The following is a 24,828-nucleotide window of genomic DNA, read 5'->3' on the forward strand; positions in this document are numbered from 1 at the left end:
TGCACAAGAATCACACATTTATATCCTTTATGATCAGCATGACCTAGCCCCATGAGAGCTTCTCAGCAGCAACATAATTACTATTTTAGTAGCGAGCCCCAGTGTTACATGGATTCAGAATCATAGCACTGAAGTGAGTAAGTCAAGACAGATGCAAGCAGGAACCAGCAGAGCCTCATTTTCACAGCATTTCACGTACTTCTTTTCTAAAAGACAAGGCTATGAGACAAATCCCATTTCATTTAGCAACAGCCCCTCAGACAGACAGGATTTCAATGGCAATGAAACTGACAGCATCTAATTAGAAAATACAAAATGGCGGGGGAACAAGATAAACATTAACAGTAGGAATGGCAAGAGAAATCCAGAATGTAAGAGTAAATTGTATTTTTCTTAAATGGTAGGAATGTATTTAACCCGAAAAGGAAGAAGCAGTATCATGAACTATGGAAAGCTTCTTGGATTTTGAACATACAGACAAGGCTGAAACTCTGGAAGAAATGGAAACCTTGTGTTAGTGAACAGAGTTCAAGAAGATGCGGGTGCTGGTGGCTAGCTCAGCCCAGGAGGGGATAAAGGACACGTGGCACTGTGCAGCCAGGTGTTAGTAAGAGGCAGGCACTCCCACCCAGGTTATAGGACATGTGTCAGTAGGGGACCACACAACCTCTCACAAGGCTCAAGCAGGAGTAGCCTGGGGCTGGAGAGCCAAAGAAAGCGAAAGGACAAACCCTCTGGGCATCCTGTCCTCTTTCAGGCTCCCTGCCTGCTCCAGTTTCCTTGGGTCACTCATAAATTCAATGCCCATTTTCCTTCTCTCCCACTCTTCTTTTCTTGTTCTGACTTTTCTCACATGTACTTGCTGGCTCCTGTTAGGATTCAGCTTGTGTTTCTCTCTCTGAAGGAAATAGGCAAACAGGCAAACACACAATGTGGGTAGGGAGGGAGCAAAGAAGATATATACTGAACCTCTACCGTTGGGATTTTAGACATCCATTTCCCACAGTGGAGCGCTGCATGGCTCAGAAAAGCTGGCTGAATCAGAACAGCCTGTTCATCTTCATTTTCCTTCCCTAATTGGAGTATGAATTCTAGATTATGGTGTGTTTATGTGGATCTCTTCTTAACTATGCCAACTGCTAGTGAATGAGTCTAAAAATACTTCAATGGAGAAGAGTCTGACCTGCATTTAGGCTTGGTACATTTCAAAAACATAAAATATCTAGATATCTGGGGCCGCTGAGGACATGTGCTTGCCTCTACCTGAGTAACTATGCCAGTGACTGTGTAGGCACTTTCTAAAGGAAACAGGCACTTGGCACTATGGGGAGCACTGTCAATGAGGTGCCAGGCCACACAAGGCATGCACTGTGATCTAAGTCAGAGCTTCATCTGTAAAGCTGCTCTGCGACACAGGATCCAGGGGAGCCTAAGACAGAGGGGCTCACAAACAGATGTAGAGGTGAAGGCAGAGGAAACAAGTGTTTGAGGAAGTGAGAGTTGATAATGTCTGCAGGGCAGGACTTTGGTAAAGGGGGGACAATCAGGAGGTTGGAATAGGAAGAGCAGTGGGGACGAAAGAACCGAGAATGCCCACCGGCAGGAGCCGGGCAGCTGCTGGGCTTGTAGAAGTCAACCATGAGCCATAACTGCAACATGAAAGCTAGTGGAGTGGTCTCGAAGCTCCTTGATGATCAGTGGCCATCTGTGGCAGCAAAGAAACAGAGTGTGGAGATGACACTGAAACAGGAAGAAGCTGGTCCAGCAGTGGAGACTTGGTGGGAGAAGGTCATAAAACTCCAGGGTCTGGGGGTTTGACAGGACAAGAGTCAGAGTGAGGTAATCAGGATCCATATTTGAATGAGGTAAAACAAGGCTTGTGGAACCATGGAGATGTGACCCTTCTTGGGTTTGCTGAAAGAGAGCTGGTTATCTGGGAGACTGCTTTCAGGTTAGGAAACAAGTATGTCTAACATTCTGTAGAGAGAGGGCAAAAAATGAACATTAGTTTATGTGGATTTAACTAAAATATATTACTGAATGATTATTTTATATACATGCCATGAAACTTGGTATTAAATTTCCTCAGCATCTTCAATACACACAGATGAAAGGATACAACCATTAAAAGAACCATGTTTCTAAATAATACTCTGCACATGAAATAAAAATACATGACACGATTCTAAATTTGTAAAAACAAAAATATGTGCAAAAAAGATACAATAAAATGAAAACAGTCTCTCTAGCTGGTAAGGTTATAGATATTTTTAATTTCTTTCTGTAATTTCTAGATAGTGTAAGTATGTACTATTTGTATTAAGGAAAAAGTCACATATTTTAATAAAATACAAAATTAAAGTTTCCAGTTTAAGTTTAGGGCTATAATTCAAGTACTGCAAGGAATTATACTCTATTTACCCATTCGTAAATAATGCATGCAAATGGTTAAAGAGGCCATAGACAATAGTAGCAGACAAAAGGAAATGCTGAAGAAATAAAACATATAATTCTATTTACTTTCTGGAAGATAAGAGAAATACATATTATATATAAACATTAATAAGGAAGCTAAATATTACATAATTCAAATAACCATCAATTTTATTGTTCCAATGTGGAAAAAAAATCTAATTTTAGATGCTAGGGTGAGGACCAATAAATCAATTGAGGGATCAAAAAAAAAAATCCACGATGTTTCCTCTTGCATCTGTTAAAAAAAAGTATACAAGGAGAACTACATGAGTACACACTCACAAACTAGACCTAACTGTGTTTTTTGTTTTTTTTTTTCCAGTCCTGGGTCTTGAGCTCAGGGCATGAGCACTGACCTTGGTCTTTTTCAGGGCTAGAGGTCTATCACTTGAGCCACAGCACCATTTCTGGCTTTTTTTTGCTATGTACCAAGGAGTCGAACCAGGTCTTCATGCATGCGAGGCAAGCACTCTACCACTAGGCCAAACTCCCGGCCTCCCAACTGTGTTTTTAAGTTTAAGTCAAAGCAATCATAAACTGTTTGGGAAAACTTAAAATCAAACTGACATCAGTGAGAACTCTCCAGTCCACGAATTCCTTCCCACCCAGAGACCCAGTGGAACTGGATCCTGCGGAGAATTAACTGACAAGGGCCAGGAGTGTTGCCTAGTGGTAGAGTGCTTGCCTAGCATGCAAAAAGTACTGGGTTCAATTCCTTCACACCACATATACTGAAAAAGCCGGAAGTGGTGCTGTGGCTTAAGTGGTAGATCGCTAGCCTTGAGGAAGCTTAAGGACAGTGCCCAGGCCCTGAGTTCAAGCCCCAGGACAGGAAGGAAAAAGAAAATAGACATATACTGACAATACAATTCAAATGGGAGGCTAGAGCTCAGGCAAGGCTGCAACAGTTCTCCATATTCACCAGTAAACAACTTCACAGAAAGAGTACATAGAACTTGCCTGAAAGTCTGAAGATGGCTAACAAGCCCACAGAGGTAGAAATAGCGAGAGGTCCTCTAACTATCAAGTATGTCTCCCAGCCAGCCTCTACCCTGTATCTCAGTACAGTAAGCACTCAATGTTGAGGTTACAGAGAATTAGAAAAAAAGGACTAAAAGTATAGGGATAAAACATAAGGTGTAGAGATTGGTGAATCTTTCAAAAATATAAAAGGTTCTTAATCACATAAAAATTTTCTATGTAAAGTTTTAAATGCCAAAGATGTTGAAAGGGTTATGCAAATGGAGGACTTCAACTGTACAAATTCAGAAGCAGGAAATTAACCCAGAAGTTAAAAGTGACTAGTGAGTTCCTATCATCCAATGAATCCCTTTTATGACAACGTTACCTAGTAACTATACTGTTCCTTCTAAAGGGTAACCATTTGGGACAGGGCAGGGGGAGTGCAGCCCTAGGGTTTGAACTCAGGGCCTCATGTTTGCTTGGTAAGAACTGTATCACAGGCCGGGAGTCTGGCCTAGTGGTAGTGTGCTTGCCTAGCATGCACGAAGACCAGGGTTCAATTCCTCAGTACCATATACATAGAAAAAAAAAAAAGCCAGAAGTGGTGCTGAGGCTCAAGTGGTAGAGCTCTAGCCTTGAGAAAGTCCAAGGACAGTGCTCAGGCCCTGAGCTCAAGCCCAGGACTGGCAAAAAACAAAACAAAACAAAACAAAACAAGAACTGTATCACTTAGTCATGCCTCCATTCTTTTCTTGCATTGTTATTTTCTCAAGACACACTCTTGCTTTGTGCCCGTGTGCAACTAGACCACTATCTACCTATCTTGTAGTTTCCATTATAGCTGAGATGACAGGTGTCCATCATCATGCCCAACTTCCTCAGATGAGATGCAGTCTCTGAGACTTTCCTGCCTGAGCTGTCCTGCAATCACTATCCACCTGATCTCAGCCTCCCCACACAGAGACGATGACAGGCACAGGCTGCCATGTTCAGCTCTGGGAGGGGAAAAAAAAATCTCTTGAATATGCCAAGTCTAGCCTACAGCTGTGATTCTCCTGATCTCAGCCTCCCAAATAGCTAGGCTTTCCAAAGCCACCAGCCCCTGACTTACAGGCTAGAAAAAATTCTGAAGTAAACTCTGGCAGAATTCTTCTGAAATTAGAATCAGGTTAGTTATCTGTATGAGACATCGATTTCTGTTTAGTTAATCACTTTTTCCAAAGGATTATAAAAAAGAACAATAAGGTCTTCCTAAGCCATAGTAATCTCCACCACCAATCATTTTTTAGATAACAAGTAGCAAAAGAAATTCAAACATCCAAGCTAAAAATAAGGGATTAAATGGTTATTAAAGTTAAAGTTATCCTCATCTGCCAAAGTTAAATTCAGAGCCAAAGTTAAAACACTACTTCCAGATTACCTGAATAGCAAATTTAAATTCAAGTTTTAAAAGGTCATAAAAGAAACCAATTGAAAATACCAGACTTAAAGTATTATTTCAGAATCAGTATATAGCTATAAGTAGTTTTAAAGGAAAGGTTTGGAACATATTATGGAACACATACATCCAAAGTTGCTGGTGATGTTCCAATCTGAGATAAATGCAGGTAGCACACAGTGGCCCTGTGTGTGGGCAGGACTAGGAAACACACACATACCCACACACTTTCACACACCTAGTGTCTGGGGACAGGGATCCCTCGGAAGATGCTCCGTGGTGCACGCTCTGAGACAACCTGTTGTCGGGTCTAAGTTCTTTGTCATATGCCATCATGTTCCATTCCTGGCGCCTGTTCCTGGCTTTTCTAACCTTTTTCACCTCTCGGGTGGTGCCATCTATACGCTTTTGCTCCTGAGGTCCAGGAAAAGAAAGCAACCATGCCAAGACAGAAGGGAGAGGAAAACAGCTGGTTAAATGCAGTTACAATGAGCAATAATTTAGCCTGATGCATATATGATTAATCTACAGTTAAGGAAATTCTAAAGCAGTAACTCCTTCCTTACCCTATAAGAAGTCAAGAGACTTTTAAACAAACCAAAAGCTACTATGCTGCCACTTTGAGAGTTGCTTACCATTATTTTTGGTAGAGAACTATCATTTAGATAGGCTTGCAGCCTGACTCAAGTCCACATTACCTATGTGACAGAAATTGTGTCCTACAACTGCCCAACTGTGCCTGACTTGCTAGCATACAATCACCTTTCAAAGAAAACAATTAAAAATGTTCTATTTGCCTTCTAGGATTATTACAGAATATTTAAACTATCCCCAAACTAGATTAACACAAAATAAAATGAAAGCACTTACCTGCCCATACATGGGGGCTATTCTTACTCCAGCCCTGCTTGCCAGTCAAAACATAGTATGTCCTGAGACTCTACCCAGGTGTCTTTTCAGAGGTGCACACGGACTTCTATGTGCAACTGTACCATCTTTCTGCTCCCCTTTTAAGCATTTCAGATCTTTAAGGATGAAAACTATATGTTTTGCCTCCTACTCTCTGCTCTTATAAACTTTCACATGCTGTTTTATAAACAGCACATACTCAATAAATGTTGACTAAATCATTAAACTGTTACCATGCATAACCTCCTAGAGCACTGAGGTTACAAATGGCACCAAATACAACAAGAAATGGTTTCTGCCCTCAAGGAGACTGTGGTCCAGTGGGGGAAGTACACAGATGATATAAGTAAGCATGTCCTTAAAAAGTGAGTAAAGCTGGAAGTCTGACCTAGTGGTAGAGTGCTTGCCTAGCATGAACGGAGACCCGGGTTCCATTCCTTGGTACCACATACATAGAAAAAAAGCCAGAAGTGGTGCTGAGGCTCAAGTGGTAGAGCTCTAGCCTTGAGAAAGTACAAGGACAGTGCTCAGGCCCTAAGCTCAAGCCCAGGACTGGCAAAAAAAAGTGAGTTAAAATAGGGTGGGGAGTTTGGCCTAGTGGTTGAGTGCTTGCCTAGAAGCAGAGTGTTTGCCTAGCATGCACGAAGACCCAGGCTCGATTCCTTAGTACCACATACGTAGAAAAAGCTGGAAGTGGTGCTGTGGCTCAAGTGGCAGAGCTCTAGCTTGGAGAAAGACCAAGGACAGTACCCAGGACCTGAGTTCAGGCCCCGGGACTGGCAAAAAAAAGTGAGTAAAATGGATTTATATTTTAAGTATTTTTATAGATCCATACATAAACATTATATATAAATATTGTATGTTGATATTTATATATATAGTTAAATATATAAACATTTACAACATATATAAACTGTCTAGTCTGGCAGGTGTCCTGATGTAACTTAGGAGATCAGATTTGTGGCGAGGGTAGGTATTAGTTCTGTAGAGAATGTGGGTCACTGCATAAGGAAGAAGGGACAAAATGTGCCATGGCTCTGAGAAGAAAGGATAGCATTGATTTAGTGGGAATGCAAGAAGGTCACTGGGAAACGGGGCAAATGGTCTAAGATCTCAGAGATAGGCAAGCACTAAAGGATCATGCTATAATTGCCATTCTTTATTCCACAAACAATGGGACACCACTGAGCAATAAGCAGGTGGCAACTGACAAGAAGAGGCCTTAGGAAAGACCTTCCAGGCTCTGGAGAGCAGATCAAAAGGAGAAAGCCAGAGAAACTAGTTTTAAAGCTACTAAGGAGGCTGAGGTGAAGAGATGCAGATGGCTGAAGTGTGAACTAAAAGAGGATTGGCTTGTTTTCTGGGGTACTTAGGGATTTTAGAATTAGGTCTGCAAAAAACACTGACATGAAATTCCCATGGAAGATGCCATAAATGGCTAGTAAGGACATACAATTTTGTGCAGATACAATGGAGCATTTATCAAACAATATAAGAATATCTGGGGCTGGGGAAGACCTATTAGGAGTATGAATTAATACTTCAGTCTCTTAAATGTTAGATGGACTATGATAATGTATTTCAAAACATGTTATTTGCAGCTGTTTGGCTCATAGAAATTAACCCTTCAGAATGTCTGCAAAGTAAAGGAATAGCCACTGCAGTACTGTAAAAAGCAACAATTTACAACCAACCTATAGCTCTAATACAGTAATGAGTACATACTTTAGGAAGTCTTTATATTTTAGAGGACTGTCCAATTATCAGAAATACATCTTTAATAATGTCTATGTGTTCAAATCAGGTGTAGCATAATTTTATGTATTAAAACACTTGGTTAAATGTGTATGCATGTAAGTACATGTGTTTAAAATCCCGGAAAAAATGTCCCAAATGGAGTGAACTAGGCTCTTCCAGAAAGAGGTATGCTTTTATCCCTGTAGAGCTAATCGACTATGTTATAACTAGCATAGACTGTTTTTATATGTATAAAACTCAAGAAAAGGGAAGAGATTTTCAATGTGAATGAAATATGCATATTAAATTAAAACCAGAGTATTGAAGTAAATAATAATTACCCTTGCTTTTTTAAGACATGTTCACTGTCACACTTAAGTGTTTAAGTGTGTGTGACATGTATACAAGGGCAAAAGACACACACACATACACAGATGAGCCAATCATCGTAAAATATTAACAAGAAAAATATTAACAACAGTGAATCTGTACTCCAGCTACACTGGCCTATCTCAAAATCCCTAAAACATGCCACACTGCTTCCTACCCTAGGATGCCCCTCAGCATTTTAGCCTGGAAGGCCCCTGACTAAAGCCTGCCTGCCCTGTGCACACCTCGCTTTGCGTGGCTGTCAGTCTTTGGACCTGCTATGTGACACCTCCTCAGGCTTCCTTGACCTTCCACTGCAGGTACACTGTCACCCGCCAGGTCATTTTACCCACAGCAACCTATACTATTCCTTCATAATAATAGCAGTGTAACTACCTACTTAAAAATTCATATTCAAAGCTCAAAAACAATGGATTTATTTCCCCTAGATTTGCTATTTGTTGTTGTTTTTGTTAGTTGTGGTGCTGAGCTCTTTTGCTCAAAGCTAGCACTCTACCACTTTGAGCCATGGTTCCACTTTCAGCTTTTGGGGGGTTAATTGTAGAAAAGAGTCTCACAGACTTTCTTGCTAGAGCTGGTATTGAACCACAACCCTCAGATCTGAACCTCCTGAGTAGCTAGGATTACAGGCATGAGCTACAGCACCTGACAAATTCTCTCAGTTCTTTTTTCCTTCAGGTCTGCCAACTGCAAACTGAGTATGACGTGGGTGTGTGACATCCAAGGAATTGAAGGCCTCATTGTATACTGCACTAATGAAGAAGATTTGGATTTGGCATGGGCGAGTTTTCTCTGTCTCTAAGATTCAAAGGGTCATATGATTACCAAAGGTTGTGCTCCTCAATGTACTGTCATCTCCTGAAGTTGCCATCATTGCTTATCTAGAATTTAGAAGGCATTCAACAAGCAATTCTTTGTATAAATGAATGAACAAGAAGTATGTATCACAATGTGTTTGAAGAATATGAAATAATAAACGTTTTAAAGATACACTAATCATGCATAAAGATTTTTCCTCCAAAAGGATAGCGTCCAAAAAAAGTAAACATTTGCTAAAATTTCATCGACAATGGAAATTAAGGCCATTTAAATGGTCAGAAAGTTTTAAAGGAAGACACTCTCAAAAACCCTGAGCTCTGTCCTGCTACTACAAAAGGAAAGACAAATATACCTAGGATAATTGTAAAACTTAAAAACAGACGTTGGGTTCAAGAAAAAACAAGCATGCTTTTAAATATGTTTCTCCTTTCTTAATAAAGACCCAGAAACATAAAAAATTAAAGAAAGTTTGGACAAATGGGACTGCATGGAAAAGGACATAGCTAGCAAGTTAAATAGAAAGCCCACGGAGTGGGAGAAGATCTTCACTAGCCATACAACACACAAAGGCCTCATATCTAAAACATACTTACAGCTCAAAAAAATTGAATCTCTCAAAAGCAAATCCTCAGAGAAACAACGAACCCATTAAAAGATGGGCTAAAGGGGTGACATTGTCCAAATAGAAATGTACTGACTACCTGACTTATGTACTGACTACCTGACTTATGTAACTATAACCCCTGTATATCACCTTTATAATAACAATAAAAAGGCATAAAATACAAGAAATAAAAGGTGAGCTAAAGACTTAAAGAGAGACTTCTCTGAAGAGGAAATAAAAAGGGCCAATAGACACATGAAGAAATGCTCAACATCTCTGGCCATAAAAAATGCAAATCAAAACAACTTTGAGATTCCACCTCACTCCAGCTAGAATGGCCATGATCAAGAAATTTAATAACAGATGCTGGTGGGGATTTGGCCAGGAGGAATTGCTACTATACTGTAGGTGGGAATATAATTTCATTCAACCACTATGGAAAGCAGTATGGTGATTCCTCAAAAGACTAAACACAGAGCTCCCCTATGACCCAGCAATCCCACTCCTTGGCATTTACCCAATGGTCCAGAAACAAGGACATACTACACTTACTAGCACAAGGATGCTCATTGCAGCATTATTTACCAGAGTGAAGATATGGAACCAATTCAGATGTCCTTCAGTAGATGAATGGATCAAGAAGATGTGGTACTATACACAGTGGAATTCTATGCTTCTATCAGAAAGAATGACATGGCCCCATTTGTAAAGAAATGAAAAGACTTGGAAAAAATCTTTCATGGCTTCCCTTATCTATAATAATTAGCACACATCTAGGATTCTTCTAGCAGAGGATCACAATAGCTCAAAAGCTATGCACATAAGGTCATATAGGATGAGACTAAACAAAATGAACTCTAGGATATTGAAACAAGAGATTTATCTATGTGATTGTTGTCCTTAATATACTATGTTATTTCTCTTCTCTTTTTTTGCCCTTATGGTTACTCTCATATTGTTACTGCATCTGACTTCGTTACCTGAAATAGGGAAGGGAAGGGGGGGAAATAAGGTGATTGGGAGGAGGTGGGGGGAAAAGGGAACAAAAACATGAGAAGGGGTATCAATGTGAGAGAAGTAATGCACCCACTACCTGATGAATGTAACTGCAAGCCCTGTACACATTACCCCAACAATAAAATAAAAAAAATAAAATAAATACTTGTTTCTCTTTACTTTGCTTGGATAATTTAAAAAACTTAACAGTTCTAAGATTTCCCAAGCTATGAGTACAAGAACAAAGTGTAAATAACCTATATCTTTTGAATCTCTTCCCAGAATCCACTGCTAATATATGTCATTTCCTCCTTTCTTTATATGATTTGGGGGAGAGAGTCTAAGGCTTTCTACATGCGTAGCTAGAATTCTACCAGTGAGCTATTCCCCAGCCTCTATGTTCTTTTTTTTTCTCTTTTTCTTTTCTTTCCTTCCTTCCTTCTTTTTTCTCCCTCCCTTCTTTCCTCCCTCCCTCCCTCCCTTTTTTTGTCCAGTTTTAGGGCTTGAATTCAGGCCCTGAGCACTGTTCTTGAACTTTTCTCAAGGCTAGAGCTCTACTACTTGAGCCCTCAGCACCACTTTCAGCTTTTTTCCTATGTATATGGTACCAAGGAATTGAACCCAGGTCTTTGTGCATGCTAGGCAAGCACTCTACCACTAGGCCAAACTCCTGACCCCTCTTTCTCTCTTTCTTTCTTCCTTCCTTCCTTCCTTCTTTCATCACTCCTGGGACTTGAACTCTGGGCCTGGGCACTGTACTTGAGCATTCTCAAGGCTATTATTCTACCACTTGAGCCACACCACCACTTCTGATTTTTATTATTTATGTGGTACTTAGGAATTGAACTTGGGTCTTTGTGCATGCTAGAAAATCACTCTACCACTAGGCCAAACTCCCAGCCCCTTTCTTAAATCCTGCTTTCAAACCACAAATTCTTCTCCATCCTAAACTCATTCCTACAAGACCAGCAGTACCTAAGTGCTTTGAAACCATAGTATCTGTCCAGAAAATGTTAAGTATTTCTTCTAATTAAACAATATACTGTACTATTTGTCAAGTAAACTGAGTGGTTGTTATAAACATAGCTTACATATAAAAAACACTAGCAAACACTCTTACAGAATGATTCTCCCCATCATGTAGCCTAAATTCTGAATTTGGGAGCAGAGAGCAGAGTAGAAGTCCCTTAGCCTGAGCAGAGACAATGAACTACCTCCGAGTTTGTGAAGAGAGGGTTCCTACTGCTTCTGACTTTCAATTCTCTTGCCTACCCCATCCACACAGAGAGAAACATTTTGAGTGATATTATACCCGCAATACATAGATCATACATTCTTCTCCACCTCCTATGAACCACTCATCAAGGTCTCAGTTACACAAGGTGGCAACACAGTAACTGAGAAAAGTAAAAAGATAAAAGCTCACCCTGATATGGAATGTTGATTACAGAATGAAAATTTGAAGCATGGCAGGGGTGGGGGAGGGACAGTTACAAAACACAGTCACAAACAAAACTTAAATTTAGCCACCATTTTTGTTAAAGCCAAGGCCAAGCAAGTATTGGAGAACAAATCGGATAGTATTGATTAAAAAAGTGTTAGGCTGAATAGTGAGTATCGTCCGATGAAGGTGTAACCTTTCATATAAAGCTTCAGCACTGAACAACTTGGAAATAAACTTACTGCTTTATTTCTAAATATGCAACTGATAACCACATTTCTCACAGATGGAATTACTTACCTTTTGACGTCGTTTCTCTTTCCTTTTGTCTTCTGTATCCTGTAGCATTTTTTCTTTCCAAAGGTCAAAGAAATAGGAAGGATCAGTATAGAACTTCAGCCCATCCTTCTTATCATCTCTGTGAATCAATGTGTTACAAGTCAGGGGAGAAGAAGATAGTCAGATACTTTCATCTGGATGTTAATACTGTTAACTGTAAAATTATATAGAACATCTGAACTAGTCAATACATTAGTAATTCACTAAATTTTCTTATTTGAAAAAACATGTGGAAACATGCATGAACAGCAACTAGATTTATGACAATTTGGTGACAGTATCCTTGAAACTTAGAATTAAGGAAAGAAAATTGCTCTGCAAAATTTACAACATTCTTAGCCCATAAACAGCAAGTTGTAACAGCTCAATTATTTAAGGAAATATTTTTATTACTTCTAAGGGGACTAGACACAAAGACAGATGGATTCTTAGTACAGATACATGCAATTCTACTCTAGAGCTGCAATATTCCTATAACAAAAACTAACAAACATTCTGTCCGTTTTTCTCAATTAGGTTTGTTCAACATCCATAAATTCAACTCTAAAATAAAAAAGCAAAAATGTTCAAAGGGTATAGTCATGACCAGGAACCAAAGTAATGAATTACGTATTTCAAAGAATTTTCATTTCAGGATAAGTTATTGTGATAGTTTCTGGACTCTAAAAGAAAATCTCAAGTCTATGCAAATTACTCATTTATCATATCAATGATAGTACATCCATTGTGACTCAAAATTGAAATACAGTAAAGCTCAAAACAATCATGATCAAGTTACCAATGTCTAAAACCACGTGGCCTGTAAAACACCTTTAAGGGATCTGCATTTACATTTCATATTTGTGTTGTAGTAAGTCATCTAAGTCATGTAGGAAAAAGCAAAATCAGCTTCGTGAGTATGAACAGGAATGAATTTATGCTTGAACAATAAAATATAACTCAGAACAGTGGGAAAAGAGGGTAGAAATGTCCTTAAAGTTCTGGCTATGTCATCTCCTGCAAGCTCTTTCTTATTCCTATAATGGCTATTCTAGTCAGTGCATTTAAATCACTAGCAAACCAGTGCAAGTCATTTATAGTTTAACCCTGGGCTATGAACAGCCTTTTTTCTCTTTTCCTTGTTTCCTGATTTATCAACAACCTGCATGATAAGCAGACTTTAATAATTTACTTTTAATTAACAATTAAATTATTATATTTTATTAATAACATTATTGTGAACAAAGATAATTTGTTTCCTTAAGATCCTATAGATAAATGCAAAGAAAATGAAGTTAGGAACTTACTGAAAAATTTGAGATATATAAAATGCACATTCTTTGTCTTCAAAATGGAATGAATACTCTGATAAAGACAGAGCAAGCCACTGGAATAAACAAACATTTAATCCTGGTGCAGGACTATAAGCACCTATGCCCTGTTTATAGCATTTAACTTCTTAGCTTTTCAGCATGGAGGCAGTGTCATATTTAGGTTCAAGTCTGTAAGTTCTGGTTATATGCACCCCAACCATTGTTGCATTATAGATTTGGGCTGGTATTGCTATTCTAAAACACATTATTAAAACAGGAAACAGATAATGCTACATTTCCCATAATATATTGAATACATATATTTAGTATGTATATTAAATCATATTATTTTTCAAGTAATTAAAATTTTTAATTACCACACTCATTTAATGTGGTACTTTTGTGATTTCTTTTAGCGTGCTGATCCTGTGGCTTGAATTTAGGGCATAAATGCTATCCCTGAGCCTTTTTGCCCAAGGATAGCACTCTATCATTTGAGCCATAGCTCCACGTCCTGATTTTTGGTGGTTAATTGGACATAGTAGTGTCATGGGCTTTCCTGTCTGGACTGGCTTTGAATCATGATCCTCAGATCTCAGGCTCCTGAGTAGATAGGATTACAGTCATGAACCATCAGTTTGCTTTTTTGTGAGCTTTTTCAGTAATGCCAATTCAGAAATGTCTTTGACAATCAAGCACTTATGCTGTAGTAAGTACACTGAGGCTTTCAGTAAGGAAAACTGAAACTGTGCTGGGAAAATGTTCATCAAAATAGTCACAAATTAAAGTACCAGGCTTATGATGCTTCTACATGCATATCACATTTAAAAAATGGGTGCATATGAAAGCATATTTGTTTCACAGGAAAGAAGGGTGAGGCATGTCTCTCCTCTTCTGTTAATTTCCAGAGTCTCTCACATTTGTTTGAAAGAATTCTGACAGAAAGGAGGGATCACAGTTTAAACTGCCCTGTCCAAACCTCTCCTTGTGGATCCTGAGAAAGGACAAAAAATTATACCAAGAAAAACTCTAGGATCTTCCTGATGAGGACCAAAGGGCCTACAGCAGGAATATCAAGACGGTAGTCCCAGACTACCTCACAGGATTCTCTGTGGCCCACATGGGAACCTCAGCTATAATGTTGATCCTGAGGCTGTGAGGGCCACTAGTTACCACCACCTGTGCTTAGCAGAGGCCAGAACAGACTCCTCAGTGTGGGTGGGGTAGGAGGGAGAGGCAGGTGGGGAAAAAGGGCAGAGAAACAAGGCTTGTCATGAACAAGGAATGAGTAGGAGGAAGACAAAAGGTGGTGTCAGAAGGTGTAGGAGGAAGCATTGTGGTGATAGGATATAGGAATGTCTAACAAAATCATGTGTAGGCAACCTCTTCCTAGAAATTTTTTTTCTTTTAAAAAATTATGTTTTTATTATCTGTATGTAGTTGTATAAAGGGGTTACCCCTCATCAAAGAGCTTAGAAGTATATAATGGCTCTCAATCACTATTACCTCTTTCATCATCCTTCCATTTCTGCCAAGTTTCCCCCTCCCCTCAATCATTATAGTGATTTTTTGAAACTATTTTCTTTCTTCTTAAAAGTATAATCTTGATATATATTTACTATATATATTAACAATTATAGAAGGATAATTTGGTGACTCTATTTTCACTGTTACCAACCTTCAATGCAGCAGCATGTTTCTCTAAACTAAATAACAAATATCTCTGTGCTGTTGTAGTGGAGGCAAGTATTTCACTATCTTATAATAACGAATTGTTCTGTCCTTATATTCAGAGTTAGTTTTGGAAATACAAGGAAAAGTATAGCCACACACAAAACTGCTACATATCATGCCCATTACCATGGATGCCCCCATATAAGAGCTCATGCTTTTTTCTGGTAAATCTATATATGTCCTGAAATGATTAAAATTTCTAATGATTCTGTACCAGTGATTAGTCTCATTGGTCATCATATTCCAATGACTGTTCTCAAAGTCTGAGAGAAATCTTTCTTGAACCAAATTAGCTATCAAGGGTTTTTGTATACAATGCATTGCATGCTTCCAGCTCCATTTTTCTTTCCACACAGCCTCCTCTGAGGCTCTGGGGACACTGTGGGCCATACCTGTAAGGTGTCAGGATGTTCAGAGGTGGTGGCTTATCACTCTGGTTGTAAATGTCTGCAACAGGGTTGGGAATGCTGTTCTTTGAAACCACCTGTTGGTCTTGGACTGTGGAACTTTTGAAAGCTTTTTTCATGTTGATATCCTGTAGTGATACTATTTAGAGAAAAATTCCCATAGTTGATTTACTCAGAAATATTTTTAATTATTTAGAAATAAATATTATTTGATTCAAACTTAAACATTTCTTGGAATAAGCATGTAGTTTTTTTAGTTCATTTAAATAGCATGTCTATGGTTTTTCCTTCTTAGGCTTAACAGTGTTCTCTATAAAATGATAGCTGTTCTTCTGATGTAACAGTTTTACTTTTAAATTTTTGGCAATATTGAGGTTTGACCTACAGACCTCATGCTTGCTTGGTAGGTACTCTCTCCCTGAAGCTACACCCCAAGTCCATTTTGCTCTTGTTAGTTTCATAAAAGAATCTTGGCTTCTACCTGAGCTGATCTAGACCAAGACCTTCTATGTATGCTTCCCATGTAGCTGGGATGCCAGGTCACTGTGTCCATTCTTTTATTGGTTGAGATTTTTGCCACAAATTGTGATCCTCCCAATCCCAGCCTCCCCAGTAGCCAGCTTTATAGATGTGAGCCACTATGTTATCTTCAGCTGTACAATCATTTAATTCAATCCAATAGCAGAGCATCATTCTTCATTTAAATGGCACCTCTCAGACATTGCACAGCAATATAACAGGCATGCAAATGCACAGAAATGGGAAATTGGTATCCTGGAAAGGAGCAGGGGAGAGGAGAGAACTAATTCAACAGTTCCAGCTTAAGTATAATATTTTATAGAAAGTACTTATGTAAAAACTATGTAAATATAAATAACATTAAGCTTAATGTCATATTAACAGTGGCATTAAGAAAAGAAAGCACAGCTTTTTGACATATGTATGGGTATTAAAATCTAGCAGCTTTATCTATGAAATAAACCTACACTAAAGAGTCGGGTAGTCATGACTCCTTATTTTTTCTTAAATTTACATTTCATTTGGCCTTCACATAATCTTCTTGAGGTGGGTAAACTGGTTCTATTAGCCTCTTAACCACTAGGCTACTCAAGCTGGATTCCATGTTGCTGAGTGACATTTCCAAGGTTTTTCAGAAAAGAAGGCCAAAACAGAGCATAAAAACCCTAGCTTTCAGGTAGGAGTCTCTTTTATTCTAATATCTAGGCCAAAGAACGCTGTAAGGTAAAATCTTGATTAGAAAGGGATTTTAAAGATATAATACATGGTGTAAAATTTGATCATATTTAATCTGGAGATTAACCTTTTCAGTATAAATTTTTATCATAAGTATTCTAATTTCAAAAGAAGAGGAAAAAACTAAGGTGAATATTTAAAACATCAGTTGTGACACCAGTTTTACAAGTGAAGGATTACTTTAAAACATTAAGAATTCTTTATCTGAATGGATGGAGCAGCTATTAAAATTTTTATTTAATAATAAATTCTTAAAAATCTGATTAAACAGCATATTTTAGCTTTCTATTTGTTGCTACAAGACACCACACAAACATCTATAGTGAATATTAACATTAATTTAATTTTGACCATTGAAAAAAAGACCTAACATGAACAAACATATCTTTGAAAATAATGAGGGGAATTCCACAAATAACTTTAGGAAAAAAATGTTGATCACACTTAAGACCTTATCTTATTTATAATCAGAAGCACTAGACATCTTGCATTTACCTGACCCTTTTCCCAAAGCATTGAATTTTTCTAATTAATATTTGGGGATCTACTACTTTGATTTGGAAGTCAATACTACTATGCAGGTATAATATAGAAAATAAGATGCTAAGATCTTTTTAAAACAATAAGAAAAATTTAAGTAGCATTACATAAAGGTAAAATACTAAAATACTTTCCTCAAAGTAAATATATTTATTTTGAGGGGAATTTTTTTCCAGTCTAATTTCAGACTTTCATTGAAAAAATACTGAAAACACATTTTTAAAAATCAGAATTGCTCATGGTTTCAACTATGCTGAATCTGTCCTGATTTCAGGAATTTAATAAAATTATTACCAGTCAACTCATGCTTGTCATTAGTTATTAATTATATCATTCACAGGTCTCTACCCTAATGTAACTTCACTCTAGAGCAGGACAGACTTGTGACTCTTTCTCTTAATTCTGTTATACCTTGGAGTGATTCTGTGACTTGTAGGTAAGAAAGGATTTTTTTCCCTCTCTAGCACTGGAGGGGTTTGAACTCAGGGATTCATGCTCACTCAGCTTGTTTGCTTGGCTGGTGCTGTATCACTTAAGCCACACTTCTATTTCTGGCTCTTTGCTGGTTAACTGGAAAAATGAGTCTTAAGGATGCGTTTGCCTCGGCTGGTTTCAGATTGCAACCGTCAGATCTCAGCCTCCTGAGTAGCTAAGATTATAGGTATGTGCTCAAAGTATTTTACAAATAACTATCAGTAGCCTACATTAGGCTTTCTAATACTGAATGCACTCAAAGAGCCTTTGAAACCAATATTTCATCTGTAATGTTCTTTTTAAACAAGAGCACAGAGTATGAGGTAGACAAGATGTGAATCCTTTCATCACTAATTAACCCAATGTTGTGAGGTTTTCCCTCACTATTCTTTCAGGAAAAGACAAGATAAATGTCAGCATACTACCCTAAGGAAGAAGCAGTAATTATGCTGCAATTAATTACTACTGTCTTGTAGACATCACATCAAGCTCACTGCTTTCATGCAATTACCTACCCTCTTCCACTGTGGAGTCCAGCTGGGTAACTTTGACAGCCAGGCGATCAATTCTGTCTTGAAGAGAATTTGCTCTGATGTAGAAGTTGTTAGCCTCATTAAACAACTCACCAAATATGTCCTCAGCATGTTTGCCTGTGGACGAGAAGAAAGGGAGAAAGCCATCTGCTAAGAAGCTGCTGAAGTGGCCTCTGGACAGTCACACCAGTGGTCCTCACTGCCAACCCACAGGGTCTCTCTCAGACAAATGAATGGAAAAAAGAAAGTGTCATGGTCCAGGGCTTCTGACATTTCAAAATGGTTCAGACAGTATAGAATCTCTGCTGCTGAATGAACTGCTCACCACATGCGATTTCTTCAGAGAAGAAAATACAATTAGTTATTACATTATACTTTCCAGGTATAAATGCAATTTTAAAAATTAAAACTTGTTTTTTATTCTTCAAGATTAGTTAACATGCTGGCCTTTACATTCATCTCCTTACCTCATTCAAGATCAGAAATAGTTGACATTTTCTATTGTGTCTGACCTTCCAGTGACATGAAATCCTTCTCATTATTACCTGGAAATGGGCTCCATAGCACTGGCTAGCACTCTCTAACAATCAATTTTTCTGCTGGATTCATTTCTACCTTCTTCTGAGTGTTAGACAGAACTCCCAGAGTTCTAAAAATATATTCAGCACTTCTCATAATATGCTAAAATTTCAAATCCCAATATCAATCTTTTATTTAGTCAACAAATATTTAATAATTGTCTACTCTGTGTCTGCAAGGACTTATTGGAGTGAGATACTCATCATTTTTTATTTTCATTTCCTATTGATTTATTGCTCAAATGAGAAAAGTTCACTCAAGTTTATTGCTCAGATGACTAAGTAGTGAGCTGCAGTTTACACCAGCTCTTGTGTGCTCTCAGGCTGCTTTCAGTATTTGCTGCTGGAATCCATGAGTGTGAACTCCATACTAGCAGGAATCGCACCTATCTGTTCAGTGCTACAGGCTCAGCCCTTGAACAATCTCCCAGATGATTGAACTGAGCATCAGAAAGGTAATCTATCTAATTCCTTTAGCTGCTAAGTGGCAGAATAGCTGAAAGAAAAACTTATCTATTTTTTAGTTCTCCACTTGTATTACATGTTTCACCAGCCTCCCCTGTCCACAAAGCACAGAGCACTATTCTAATTTCTCAAAATTACTGTGGGATCTAGCAACTTCACTTCTGAGTATCTAGAAGAGAAAAGTGGACTTAAATACTAGCACACACTCATGTTTCAAAGACATGTTGTTCATGATAGCCAAGAGGTGAAAGCAATCCATGTGACTATCAACAGATGAATGAATAAATACATGCAATAGCATTCAGCTGTCAAAAAGCAAGGAATTCTGACAGGTGCAACAATATATGTGAGCCATGGTACTCTATCTACATCATATAAAACAAGTCAATCACCAAAGGACCAATATGCCTTCATTGACAGGAGCTACCTGGAGTAGTCAAATTCATACAGAAACAGGATAGTGATTGGCAGGAACTGGAGGAAGAACAGAATGGGGAGCTGTTTAATAGATGACAGAGTTTCAGTTTTGCTGGGTAGTGGGAGACCACCTGCACCACATACTTTCTAAAACTACTGAACTGCATACCTAAAAATAGTTATAATGGTGAAATTTGTGTCATATTTTATCAAAACTAAATTTTAAATCGAAAAGGCTTGGAAGAAAATATAAAAATTTCACATTCCATACCGAAAGTCTCTCTCCATCTTTTATCCTGTATGGTGAGTCTCTTTTTCCCTTTCCTCTGCAGGAGAGTTTCCTTCCCCAGTCCTGGGCTTGGGCTCAGGGCCCACTGTCCCTGGATTTTCTCAAGGCTACGGCTCTCCCACTTGAGCCACAGCACCACTTCTGGCTTTTTTGCTATGTATGTGGTACCGAGGAATCGAGCCCAGGTCTTCGTGCATGCTAGGCAAGCACGCTACCACTAGGCCAAACTCCCGGTCCTATCTTTCTGGTTTTTGATAGTGGCTATCCCAGTGGGAATGAGGTGATGAGAAGAATTTCAGTTATTTTTCAATGACTGAATTAGATCAGACTTATAAGAAAGGAAAAGTAGGCAAAGCCCTTATTTAGCTTTGGTTAGCCAGGGAAGTGTACAATCAGATCAGCAAGTAACAAAGAAAATCAAGTGATTGTCAGAGGATTACATAACAGCTTGCAAAAAGAACGAAGGGAAGGAAGGAAGGAAGCAAGGAAGGAAGAGACAGTGAGAGGCTAAGACTTTCAACATGACGTTGAGAGGTTTACAGACTGCCCACGTCCCTGTCCTCATACTTCCTTACTGCTCCAGCCATGTTTTTTTCTATCACTCTCTAAAAGGGTCCACTCAGCTTGGCAGACTATCTTCTAGTTGTGGAGATTTAGCACTGGGGCTTCACACATTGTCCTCAGGGCAGGTCTGCCCACCATCCATCCCTGTACCTGCTCTCCTCTCTCACCTCTCTCTCTGTTCCTTCCTTTCCTATATTCAGAGTCACTTTACAGGAGCCCAGGGTCAAGATCTTGGACTCTTCTTGTATTTCACACAAGTTTGTTGTTGCTTTAGGGAAAAAAAAACCATTCTATTTCTATTTTTACTACCTATTTCTACTTCTAAGTTTAGAGTTTCAATATTCTCAAGAACTGTGCTTTTAAGAACTACCGACGAAAAGGTAATAGGATTGTGTACTAACATACCAACCTGTATCCTTTCCTGTCCATTTTCTTTTGGGCTCCCACCCAGTCCACTTGCTCCCAATCTTGCCTAGGTGGATGCCTCATTTTTCTTTCAGACAGACCTCTTCACTGGTTGTCCACTCACATGCCACATGACTCCACATCATCTATACAACTTAAACTTCCAGGCCAGAAACAGAATTCTTCAACCTCTCTCCTCCCCACTTCATGCCCACTCTTCCCATCACCTCCCCTTCTTGAAAAGTGCCAACTCCAGCCCTTCTGTCCCTAACACTCCAGCCTTAGTAGCCACCCTTAACTCCTCTTGTTCTCTCCCACCCCATGCTGGCCTCCAGAAACTCACTATCTGCCAAAGAACTGGTCAGACAAGCTCTACCTAGACACACGGCCCCTCAAGTTCATTTTCCACAGCTACCTTATCAAAATTCAAGTGAGATTACTGGCTCACCTCTGCATTCTCAAGGCCCTTCCATTCAGGATGAAAGCCAAAGGGCATGTAACAGCTCCAGGTCCTCCATGCTCTGGCTCCACCTACCCTCCGGGCCTTATCCTCTGTAACAGTATCCTTCACATATCTCACCGCCCATATACTGCCTTTCTTACTACTAGTCAGACACACGGGCATAGCCCCTCAGGCCTTCGAATTTTCTCTTCCTTTTGTCTACATGATTTCTGCTCCATGGTTTCACATTGCTGGTATCTTTACATCATCTAACTCTATAACCCAAATATTACTTCTGAGACCTCTAGCATATCTAAATCATATTACACACACACACACACACACACGCGCGAGCACACACACACACAATTATACACTTTCCTTTTGCTACTCCATTTTTATCTTTAGCATTCAACAACATGTAACATCCGCTGTGCATACTTTTATGTACTAAGGTTGTTTCTGGTCTGTCTCCCTCCATAAAGTGTATGATTCATGAAGACAAGCACTCTTTCCTGTTCTGTCAGTACTTGGCCAATTCCTAGTGGCTAGAGTATATACAGCTTCTTATAGCAGGCACTCAGAAAAAGATTTGGTAGTAAATGAAAAAAAGTACAAGCTGAGTCATGCTCTGGTTAACTTAAAACCTACCCTTAGGATACAGAACGGGCTGGTAAGCCGGGCACTGGTGGCTTACATCTGTAATCCTAACTACTCAGGAGGCTGAAATCTGAGGATCTCAGTTCAAAGCCAGCCCAGGCACAAAAGCCCGTGAGATTTTTTTTTTGCCAGTCCTGGGCTTGAATTCAGGGCCTAAGCACTGTCCTCGGGATTTCTCAAGGCTAGAGCTCTACCACTCCAGCCTCAGCACCACTTCCAGCTTTTTTTCTATGTATGTAGTACCAAGGAATTGAACCTGGGTCTTCCTGCATGCTAGGCAAATTCTCTACCACTAGGCCAAACTCCTAGCCCCAAGTCCGTGAGATTCTTATCTCCAATTCACCACCAGAAAACCAGAAGTGGTTCTGTGGCTCAAGTGACAGAGTGCTAGCCTTGAGCTGTAATGCTCAGGGACAATGCCCAGGCCCAGAGTTCAAGCCCCATGATCAATAACAACAACAAAGTCAAATTTGCTCTCTTTCCCAGATTCCATAGATTCCCAGATTCACATAACTCCTTTTCTCTCTACCTAAGCTCTCTAAGGTGTGAACTATGGCTTTGATCCCTGTACTGCATGTGCTAAGATAAAGCTCAACAACGCTGTTATCTAGACCATTGCCTGTCTTCTTATTAATAAGTATACAGCCAATGGATTCTTCCTCTGTAAAGAAGTTTGGGCAACATTAAATTAAGTAGACTAAATATGTTGCTATGCCTTTAGGGCATCTTCAAATCTTTAAAAGGCCGATGTTCATAAGGAATCTGCAAGAAAAGCCTCTAGCATACCACTTTTAAAAAAAAGGACCAAGGCTGGAAAAATCTAATGGTAATTACTTTTATAAATTGTTTTATGAAACACACTTAGAAAATGCTGAGTAATTTATAGATGAGTACTATGATCCAAATGTTTCTATGTGAGTGTCAATTATTTTTGAACTGTGGCACAAAGAAACCCAAATTTTGTTTTTAACTTCACCACTCATAGTTCAACACTCTTTTCAGTATAGCTTCAAAAGTCTTACCCCTTCTCCTTTAGCTATGCATAACCCTATGTCACAGGGACAGCACATAGAGAGAAATATATCTATCACCAGGAGGAAAGTGGATCTATTACTGGGAGAAGAGTGCTTCCTCAGGATGGGACTACAGCACCAGTCTCCTGCAAAAGTTTCAGGAGCGTTCTCAGAGCATAGTAACTCTTGTTGAGAACAACCCTGTACTCACTGCTAGATGCTATAGAAGCACAAATAAATAACATGTTTTCTGTCACTGATGTGTAACTCTTTCATATCCAAGTATGTCAAGTTGAGAAGTATATCACCAAATTGCCAAAGCATAAAACATGTAGGTTTTCAACTGTATGTAAAAGTGAAGATTTATTGGAAACAATCAAGTTGTCATATATGAATCCTTTTCTTGGACAAAACCTAAATCTTTATGATGGGTGATATATAATATATGTATCTCATTTTTCTCCCATGGCCTTAAGGGTAGGCAAGAATAATTTATACTTTCTCTCCAACCTTAAGGCACAAAAAACTTAGGTTTGTTTTCTTTCCTGTATTATAGTTCATTGTGTGTAAACCAAACTAAAAAGAATCAAGAAAGGATTCAAAATTAAAGCCAATAAAATAAAAACATTTCAAAATATATAAAACATCAGCCTTTAGTTGCCAACAATTGGTTTCAGTCGAAGGCATTCAGTGACTTAAGTTATGCCAATCAGCATATTGATCTATATTCAAGACAGTCCACTTAGGCAAAAAAATAAGAGAACTACAATCTGCACATTTTGTTCTCTTTGCCTGAAATGCCCTTTCTTCCTCTTCTGGAGGCAGCAAAATCCCAGCAGGATTGAAACTGCTCTTTGAATTTGCAATTCACTCTCTTCAGGACTGTCCAAAGTTCACCCCCTGTCAAATCATTTTGGACTTTCCTACTATTTACCATCACACTTATTTTTGTGTTCTCCTCTTATACTTGACCGAATTCTTTAAGAGTGCATACAGATGTGAATTCTTTTTTAGGTGTAAGAGTAGTACCTATATCCTGGTTGGTCAAGATTTAGGTTTTTCATTTTCCACTAGAAGAATCAGTTTCCTTGGGAAAAGGGACAAAATCTAGGGCTAAAGGTAGAAAAATATAAAATGAGTCTAAAATATATTGTATAAGTTCAAGATTAGTCAGAACCTGCTAAAAGAGACCCAGGCCCTAGGCAGAAAGGGTTGTATTGGCCAAATTTGGGGGAAATGTGAGCATCAAACAGAAGTATTAACTGAGCTTGATGGCTCGTCCCTAGCTATCTGAATAGCAGAGATAAGAGACTTGTGGTTTGAGACCAATTTTGTAAAAAGTTTGTGAGACTTCAATAAAAGCTGGGTATGTGGTAAAGTGACTATCATCCCAGCAAAATGGAAAGAGCCAGGCTAGCTCAGTCAAAAATGTGAGACCTTATTTGAAAAGGCTGGTACTAGGGCCAAAAGTTCAAACCTTAGTACCACCAAACAAACAAAAAAACAATACAACATAGATAAAATGGAGCTAATGAATGGATTATAATCTACAGAATTAAAAGACATCTACCAGTCCACACTGAAATGAAAAAGAGAAATACATTTATGCCAACTAATAAGTGTGAAAGTAAATTATGAAATGACTCAAAC

The 24,828-nt window shown here is 38.8% G+C and overlaps 1 protein-coding gene across 3 annotated transcripts in view; it reads right to left on the reverse strand.

Moving 5' to 3' along the window:
• The window catches only part of Wasf3 (WASP family member 3), a 130,966-nt gene that overhangs the window by 7,051 nt on the left and 99,087 nt on the right, over window positions 1–24,828 (reverse strand). For 2 of the 3 annotated variants that reach the window (XM_090342350.1, XM_090342349.1), the window contains exons 4-7: window positions 18,328–18,462; window positions 15,530–15,683; window positions 12,073–12,190; window positions 5,115–5,290 (exon numbers count right to left, since the gene is read on the reverse strand). In XM_090342350.1, the coding sequence (XP_090198476.1) occupies window positions 5,115–5,290; window positions 12,073–12,190; window positions 15,530–15,683; window positions 18,328–18,462 (583 nt within the window). Of the gene's footprint in view, window positions 1–731; window positions 899–5,114; window positions 5,291–12,072; window positions 12,191–15,529; window positions 15,684–18,327; window positions 18,463–24,828 lie in introns of all 3 variants that reach the window. The other variant, XM_090342351.1, reaches the window with a different exon arrangement.

The sequence above is a fragment of the Megascapheus bottae genome, chromosome 11 (genome assembly GCF_031878675.1).
Source record: "Megascapheus bottae isolate mThoBot1 chromosome 11, mThoBot2.hap1, whole genome shotgun sequence".
Classification (NCBI taxonomy): domain Eukaryota; kingdom Metazoa; phylum Chordata; class Mammalia; order Rodentia; family Geomyidae; genus Megascapheus; species Megascapheus bottae.